The 9198-nt window shown below is 39.7% G+C and overlaps 1 protein-coding gene and 1 long non-coding RNA gene across 6 annotated transcripts in view; both read right to left on the bottom strand.

Moving 5' to 3' along the window:
- Nucleotides 1-856: 856 nt before the first annotated feature.
- LOC115508475 lies at nucleotides 857-4121 on the bottom strand. The gene is made up of 3 exons (XR_004343332.1): nucleotides 3897-4121; nucleotides 2322-2385; nucleotides 857-1042 (listed from the first exon to the last, which is right to left on the bottom strand). It is a non-coding gene; the product is annotated as an uncharacterized LOC115508475 (long non-coding RNA).
- A 604-nt stretch (nucleotides 4122-4725) lies between these two features.
- MITF (melanocyte inducing transcription factor) overlaps nucleotides 4726-9198 on the bottom strand; it is a 225472-nt gene continuing 220999 nt past the window's right edge. For all 5 annotated transcript variants that reach the window (XM_030307225.2, XM_030307227.2, XM_030307228.2 and 2 more), the window contains exon 10: nucleotides 4726-8339. In XM_030307225.2, coding sequence (XP_030163085.1) covers nucleotides 7938-8339 — 402 coding nt within the window. In that variant the 3' untranslated portion in view covers nucleotides 4726-7937. The remainder of the gene's footprint in view (nucleotides 8340-9198) is intronic.

Below are 9198 nucleotides of genomic sequence, written 5' to 3'. Positions count from 1 at the left end.
GCAGAGCAGGGGTGAGTAGGAGACAGCACACCATTCATGACACTGTCATTTGAATACCTGAGGTCACTGTTGTGAGTTTCATCCATGCAGGTTTTTTGTTACGTGACCAGTAAATCCCTCTTTTCAGTTTGAGCCAAATGAAAAGTTTGGTGCAAGTGAAAATACCCTGACAGCCGAGTGGGCTTTGGGAATGATGGAAGTAAGAGTTCTTGGGTATTTGGAGGAACTTGTGCTTTGTGAGTGCCCTCAACATCTTATGGAAGCACTGGGGTCCGAGGATGTCCACATGGTAGAGGACTGAGTAGGGACTGGAGGTGAGAGCTGGAGAATTATTTCTGAAACTCTAGCCACAAATGGAGAGGAGGGAGATACAACTAAAGGGATTCAACACCTTCTACCCCTCCCTTTCCACCATCCTGCCATTAAACTAGAGGGGGGAAATGTCCCAAATTGATGCACCCAGGAGAAGCAAGAGACTGGCAAAGGTAGAGCTTGGCCAAAACTTTTGAGAGCTACAAGAATGAATGCTTGTGGTTTTGCCTGCCCAGAGTCTCCTCCCCATTTTAGGAGTAGCATCACCCCCTTGCAGTCTAGGCGAATCAACTCCACTCTCCTTTCCCTCGGTCCCCGGGGTTTAGGTGCCACCGAGGGAATCTAGTGGAGTGGGCCATGTGACCCAGACCTAGCCAATTGGCATGTTCCATCTTCCTGCTGGGGTGATTTTACTCTCAATAGGACTGACCAGAACTGATACGGGGACTTGGCCATGGACACTGGGAAAGAGGTACCGGTTTTTGACTTGGGGTCGATTTGGGGGGGTTTAGACTTGGGGTCTAGATGAGAAGACTCACCTGCAGAGAGGAGTACAGAATCAAGAAAATGAAGGACAGGGCAATCGAATACCTTTGAGCCCTTAAATTCAGGTATATGTGAAGTTACATTTACCATTTCAACTGTGTGGTCCTATGAGCCAACTAATTCCTCTGTCCCACCGAAGCAAAGTTCCTCTGTTCACCATTTCTTTCCAGGCAAAGAGTGGGGCCTGAAAAAAAAAAAAACATACTTTTAAAAAGGTGTTGAATGAAAGAAGTGTCTGATCTCATTTGTAAGGAACAGAAAGATGTGTTTTCCCTCAGACTTTGTAATCTAGGGTATTTCAATTCTTGAACAATCTTAAAACTATGATTTACCAAACACATGATGATTGGTGTGGCTTGTGTGGGTTGGCCTACAACCCATTCACTGAACTTCTGAGATATAACCTAAATGTTAGGATTTGCCTGCATTGAAAAAGAAATCACTGAGACGACTATGTAATTCTGAATACCATACAGTTCTTCCTAACTCCCTTCCACCAAAAATCAATGAGCAGGACCCAGAGTTATAAACCAGTTGAACAGTAGCCAAGATCTCCATCCTACTTTCCAAACATTGGGTATTTGTATTTAAATGGGTGGGAGACACGCAGTTTAAAGGACTACTTTTTACCAGTCATAGAAAAGGTATATCGAACGTGAGCATAAGAGAATTTACATTTCCATTGAAAATGAGAACATAGGTTACTTCTGAAATTCAGGAATGATAATATTTTAATGGCAATAATTTCCCTACCCGGAGTTTTATACTTTGAATGGAATTCCAAACCTAAGCTAATTTGCTGATTCAGGAGTAATTTCTTTTAGCGACAATGGTTTCTACTTGTAGAATAAGAAACAAATGTAAGCATACTTACCTTAGGGAATGAAAGAAATTATTTTTTATCAATTCTATATAATTTCATGAAAAATCTCTGGAACTTCCCAAATTCTGTCCTTTGGAACCACCAGCAAATGTTTTACACAGATACACACACACACACACACACTCACAAAATCCTGTGGTCAAATAAGATTGTGAAACATTAAATACTAACTATTCTCAATCCTGAAAACTCTCAGGACGTATTAGCATATTTGAGAATGTGACAAGTCTTTCAGTAGACATACCTGGTCAAATGTGTTGACTGCTGCATTCCCCAGCATTAACTTCTTCAAAATCAAATACAGCATTTTGCTTCTGACCCCAACCTCCAAGCCCCTGTTCCCCAAAGCAACTTTTGGAACAGCTTGTGGAACTAGTTCCATAAAGCAAAGTTTGGGAAACACTAGTTTAGTGGTTTCTATCTACACAGATTTTGCTGTCTGAATAATATGGAAGGCATTTTGAGTGACAATTGCACCCATTTGGATATAACTTCAACTGACTCCATAATTAGAAATTTAAAATGCAAATTTCTCAAAAGCAAACTGCCTTTACCATTTAGAAATGTTGCTGAGACTTACTTGGATTTGCGTATAGTTATATTACTTTCCAGTATATCTGGGATAGGTAATAGGCTCCAAAGACCTATAAATATTGAACACAAATAAGATTAGCCTTGTCTAAATTTTATGTATAAACAAAGGCTTGACAATTTTAATATGGCAAATGTACTTTTTTTTTTTTTTTTTTGGTACATGCCTCTTGGGAAAACTGGGAATGGAATGGAAGCTTCTTCATTTATATTCTGCACAAGATGTATATTAAGGATTCATGTTAGTATGGGTGAAGACACGAAGCCATTGCTATTGAGCCTCAGATGTGGCAGCAAAGAATTAAGAGATCATCACCATCTCTCTCTAAATATAATGAAAATCTAACTTTACAACACTCCTGTTAAACGAGCTTTCCTCATGCTACTTGGCTATGCATTAAATCTTGGCATACACAAAAATAAAAACAGGGGTAGTTCTAAAGGTTCATTTATGTTGGCTGGATTATGAAGATTAACTCCTCAGATGGTATTCCAAAGAAGTCATCAAATGTAAGTATAATTGAAAATAAAAACCTGAAAATCATTTAAATATTGATAGGAAAGTGAACAGATAGGATATAGGCAAGACACCACTCTTCAGATACATAACATCAGTGTGTATCATAAAGGATTAAAAAGTTTAATCCTCTAGGGAATAGAATAGACATTTCAACTTCAGCAGAGCACATTTTCTGGGAATAATATAGTGTAATTATTCTCATGGCAGAGGTACACGTGCAGATTATACACATTTAATACCATTAAATTTTAGGTCATTTGTGTTGATGATGTTTTTAAAAGGTGATAAATGGGGTTTATTATTCTCTAAAATATTCTAATCCAGGGTCTTAGATACAGTGAGGTCCTCTTCTCTAATGTACCCTGTGGCTTCTGTCACCTTGACAGTTCCCACAAATATTAGCTCTGTGCCAACGTGCAGCATTTTTCAAACAGCGCATGCCGCCGCCGATACCTACGTTGACCTGAGGGAGTCCAGGGAGCGCGTCATTTTAATAATGAAGGTGATGACGACAACATAAAAGCAGTTACCATTTACTGAGCATTTACTACATGCTGCCAAGCAAAACTCCACTCTGTTACTTCGAATGGACTTCACAAGACCCCCCACGTGGTAGCTATTGTTATTGGCCAACGAACAGAAAGGAAATTGAGGCACTGAGGCGCTGAGTAGCTTGCTCAAAATCACAAGCTGGAAATGGGCAGAGAGACAAGAGTCAAATTCAGGACATTGAGCTGGCAGTCCACGGTCTGTCACTTCACAGATATGCTTCTTTGTTACGAGGGTTCGCTTAATGAAAACATTTAAGAATGTGTAAGTCTGTGAATACGAAAGAAAGTCATACAGGTTGTAGGCAAATGTCTGATGATCAGGTAACAGTGCTCTAACACACAGTATGCGTTCTTTTCTTTTCCCTCGGCAGGGGGAAGCTAGAGATGAAGGATCCAAGAAGACTGTGAAGTGAATGTGAACCGGCAAATGACAGGTCAGTGTTAAGGTTCTGCAGTAGACATCCTGAGATACGAGCTTCAACCTTCAACTTACCTGCTTTCAGCGGTGCCCAGAAAACCTCTTGTTCAGAGAGGAAATCTTCCTACTTTTACACGTTTTTAAGGCATCACACAATCACATTTCTATGGGAAATATAAATAATTCAAATAACTCTGAAAAAGAAAGGGTTTGATTATTGTATATTACAATTTAAGGGAAAAAAAAATCAAATCTAAGAAAAAGCTGACAATCAGATCAGAAGCATTACAGGAAGTTTCTTGCGCATTTTCTCCAGAGGTTAAACCAGAAAATGTTTTAGAGAGGGCAGAAGTTTAAGGTCTAGCTGGGGAATAAAGACATGTTTTGTCTGACACTTCCCAAGTCAAATCCAACATTTATCAAATGATTCCTAAGTGCTGTATTTAAAAAAAATACAGCCAGGAGCTGGCAACCTGGGTATATTAAGCTTTCATTATTGTAAATTTGTATTTTAAAAACCCAGGATCTTTTTCGTAAATATGCAAGGGCTTCTCCGACAATTTCTCTTTTGTAAAGCCACCTCTCACTAAAACATGTTAAATAAAACTCCTATATGTAAAATGAATTCTTGGCATCTGGGAGTTTAAAATCTCCCCCAAATTCAGAGGGGGAAAAAAGCTGTATAATTATAGTTCATCTGAGTGCAAGTCATAATAAAAAAATGTTTAAAACCAAAAAGTAATATCTTAGAATGGCATTTAAAACCAAAAAAGTACTTACTGGCATTTTAAAATTTCTCATGCAATTTGTTATTCGTAAAATCAGAAGAAAGCGGTGCTACCATTCCTGATAAGGCAAGCAATATTCAAGATTGTCAATTAACTAAAAAAAAACTGGCCACCACTATGTGAAAAACCAAATGCTTTAATGAGGCTATCAAGAACAACAGTTCAATTATTTCATCGGATACATTAATATCGATCCATAATATACAGTGCTATGGACCATACAGAAATTATTGCTGCATCCAACAGCAGGTGACTATATATTAACATTACAGTACCAAGCGTCCGCAAGAGACAGTCATTTGTCATTTTTTCAAGACATAGGGTTTTTTTAATATACTGTTATCAACACCAACTTTTCCCCAGTGCATTTTTAAAAAATATTAATAAGTGCATTCCTTTGTGCTTTATTTTATATCTCTTAACTTCCTATGTATTTTATTTGTTCTATTGCTTTATTATTTAAAAAACAACCAGAAAGAACTTTGTCATCCTATGTATGACCAGGTTGGTTGTAGGGTTTTTGGCAAAGTCAAAAGGTTTGGTGTTTCCGTTGCCTTACCCAGAGGCAGGTGGGCAAGTTTGGCATTTTGGTCCCTCCACATGGAGGCCCAACCCCGAGGCACCAGTCTGCTCTCAGGGATGGGGGGAGTGGTGTGGATCATTCTCTCATCACAAACGGCGACCCAAACCACCGCTTCTTGGCTTAACTAGTCCCTACAACAAATCCACACTCGATTTGGCAAAAAGAAAGAAATAAAACCACCCCCGAGGCTGCAGCATTCTCCTGGGCTTACTCACCCGCCAATCCCAGAAATTGTCTCTTAAGAAGAGGGGGATGGGGAAGCAGGCAACAGTGAGCTCAGGAGTTGCGAAAGTCAGGACAGTGGTACAAGATGCCATGCTTCCCCTCAACAGAGCTTTCTATGAGGTCACTTGGCCCTGGTCACCTTCCCTGGACCAGGGGCTACGCAACCTTGCACCATTTTTAAGAACCCTCAAAATCAGCTAAAGAAAAGAAGCATCATACCATCGCGATCTTTGACTTCTTCACCCGCTCCCCTCCCCCCATAGAGATATGAGAGAAAACCAGACAATGCTATGATTGTATCAATGAACACTATGGTACAGTTAGCTGTTCATGCAAATCTGCATCACTATTCTAGGAAAAGAGCTATACAATTAGGGGACTGAAAGAATGGAATTAATTTTCCCTACCCCCTTAAGTAATAAGCTATAAACTGATAGCATCATCAATGTCTCCAAGGATTCTCGTTGCCCGACGTGCATGGGAACTATGCAGTCGATTATTTTCATGGAAGCCATCCATTCAAACACCTGACAATCACACCTTCGCTTTGAACCATCCAATACCCCATCCACCAATTCAGATTTGATATTTAAACTCGTTTTCCTTAAAAAAAAAAAAAAAAAAAAAAAAAAAAAAAAAAAAAAAAAAAAAAAAAAACAAAAAACCCTCCTGAATCAGGTTTCCTGATGAAAGAGGTTGGCACTCTGTCACTAAAATATATTTAATATTAAAATATCTGAAGGAAAATTGGAAGCTCTTATATTGTCTACATAGGCACCATGCTCCATGATCCTCTTGACTATAGATACCATCTTGAACTGTCTCCTATATTATAGTTCAGTCAGTGCTAGTCCAAAAAAGACTACTGCTATATTTAAGGCACGTCATCTTCGAATGGATATGCTTTATGCCCCTTGCTATTCAATTGTAGGCTGCTACTGAGAAATTCCATTCAACAGCCTGGCTCTTAACACCGTATGTCAGCTGTATAAAACACGTAGGCCAGATAGATTACATTTAACACTATACTATTATTGCATAGGGACTACACAAGATATGCACTGAGACTACTTACAACGTCGCTGCTTGTTAAAACACTGTTATCAAGTAAACAGTAATTTGCCAACACAGTATTTCGCTCCTTCAGAAAATTCAGCAAGTTTGCTGAAATGAACCCCAATTTAAGTGACTACAATGGGCGTATTAACGCTATGGTTATCAGTCTCCAAGAATATTGCTACTTTTATATCACTAAAAATAAATATGCAAGTTTATCCTCTCTAGAAAGCTGGTTTTCACCTATTAATACTACACCTTAAATTGTGGAAAAAACAGTTTCTGAGTGAGACTGTCATATACAAAATATTCGCAAAGCTCTCTTGAAACACAAGACCTTGCATAAAAGTTTTCTTTCACGTGTGGTACAAAGAATGCGGAAAACCACGAGTGAGTTGTAAAAATATTGAAACCTTGCCATTTTAGAGATGCATACTCTTACAAATTAATACAAACATATGGAAAGAACGATGATAATAAAGAATCTGTACAAATCAATGAACAGGAAACATAATTTAAAAATAAAATAGGAAAGCTGATTAGAAATGTGCCCATTTTGGTTTGCTTATCAAAAGTGAAATTGAAGAGGGGGGAAGGGGGGAGAAACAAATAGGACAACTTTCAGGGCTCCTCAATATGTTCCTTTGAGAGGACATGCATTTCCTTTTCAAAATAAAATACAAGTTAGGGAAAACAGAATCACACTCATGGATGAGGGTAACTGTAATCAGAGCAGAGAGTGAAGGACAGCAAGATGAGACCCCATGTTTCAGATACTTGGTCTCTAACCCTTCAATTTCACTTGCACCTAAGTATGGCAGAGCAGTTACATTTTCTAACAGACAATCCTCACAAAATTGGTTGCACTTTTTTTTTCTTTTACAGAATATTGTATTGCCTTAAATAGTTCGCAGCAGAAAGACTAAATGGCATTAGAACGGTACTGGATCTTTAAGGCAGTACAAAGAATCAATACATTTACAAATTAAAAAAAAGGGTTAGTGTGGATTTCTTTTCTTCTTCTCTTTCCTCAATCTCTTTCTCTCTGGGTTTCTTTTATTTGGTTGGTTTACATTCTTTCGATTAAGCTTGACATTTAATTTCCAAAGATGTCACAGGCATAAAAATCTCAAACCAAGTCTCCCCTGGATAAAAATGGACAGAAATTTCTCTGATGCAAAAATCCTCTTGCTCAGAAAGCTAGAGTCCGGGGTGAATTCAGTTCACAGATACTGCACACTTATCGTACAATACTTTGGAGGCATTTGTAGTTGTAAAATAGAATATACAAGTCCGTTTCACAAAATTCTAAAAATAAAATATATCCTGGGCTATTGATAAAGCATGAAAAAAAATTTTTTCATATTAAAGGAAAATTATCAAGAAAACCCCTTCAGGTAAATTATGAAACCTACGAATCAAGAAAGGAAGCAGTTTTGGACAGCGCAGAGCAGGGAGGGCCTGCTAACAAGCATGCTCGGTTTCTTCCATGCTCATGCTGCTCCTTCGGCTGCTGGCTTTGGAGGCTCCGGGAGACACCGACGAAAGGAGTGGGTCAGTTACGCCAACGGGAGAAAGAGTGTCATCCATCAGGATGTCTTCCAGTTTGGATCCCATTTTCGTGGGGACGCTATAGGCCTGGTTGCTTTCGGTCCCGGCTCCAAGGTTGTTGTTGAAGGTGATGGTGCCATCTGTGAGATCGAGTGTCGTCGTACAAGGGAGGTCTGCGTGGTGCTGAAGGAGGTCTTGGCTGCAGTTCTCAAGAGCGGGTTCTTGCTTGATGATCCGATTCACCAAATCTGGAGAGCAGAGGCCCGTGGATGGGATGAGCGAAAGTCCATGAGCTCGAGCCTGCATTTCAAGTTCCTAAAATAAAAGCAAACAGTCAGATGCTTAAAAAGGGGGAGTACAAAGGATTTTAGGCAGTGAAAGCACTGTATAGGATACTATAATGAGGCATACAGGTCATTCTGCATTTGCTCCAACTCATAGAATGTACAACACCGACAGTGAACGTTAGTGTAAAGGGGGACTTTGGGGGGCAGCGTTGTGCAGTGTAGGTCCATCAGTGACAGCAAATGTACCACTCTGATGGGGGATGGTGACAGCTCCAGAGGCTGTACATGTGGGAGAGCAAGAAGTACATGGGGAATCTCTTTGCCTTCTCAATTTTCCTGTGCACCCAAAACTTCTCTAGGGGCACCTGGGTGGCTCAGTTGGTTGGGTGTCCGACTTCAGCTCAGGTCATGACCGCACAGCTCATGAGTTCGAGCCCCACGTCGGGCTCTGTGCTGACAGCTCAGAGCCTGGAGCCTGCTTCGGATTCTATGTCTTCCTCTCTCTTTCTACCCTCCTCCACTCATGCTCTGTCTCTCTCTGTCTCAAAAATAAATAAACATTAAAAAAATTTTTAAAATATAAATAAAACTTCTCTAAAAAGTAAAGTATTAAAAAGAATCAGACATTTAGAGGGAAAAAAAACCCAATACATTATGAAAACAATTATTTTGTTCTTTTAAATTAATAAATGCTGGGGTGCCTGGGTGGCTTAGTTGGTTAAGCATCCGACTTCAGCTCAGGTCATGATCTCATGGTTCATGGGTTGGAGCCCCATGTTGGGCTCTGTGCTGACAGCTCAGAGCTTGGAGCCTGCTTTGGATTCTATGTCTCCCTCTCTCTCTGCCCCTCCCCCAGTCACTCTTTGTCTCTCAAAACTGAATAAATG

This window comes from Lynx canadensis, chromosome A2 (genome assembly GCF_007474595.2).
Source record: "Lynx canadensis isolate LIC74 chromosome A2, mLynCan4.pri.v2, whole genome shotgun sequence".
Taxonomy (NCBI): domain Eukaryota; kingdom Metazoa; phylum Chordata; class Mammalia; order Carnivora; family Felidae; genus Lynx; species Lynx canadensis.
Note: the sequence above shows the minus strand (reverse complement) of the source record. Positions and strands in the feature narration are given on the sequence as shown.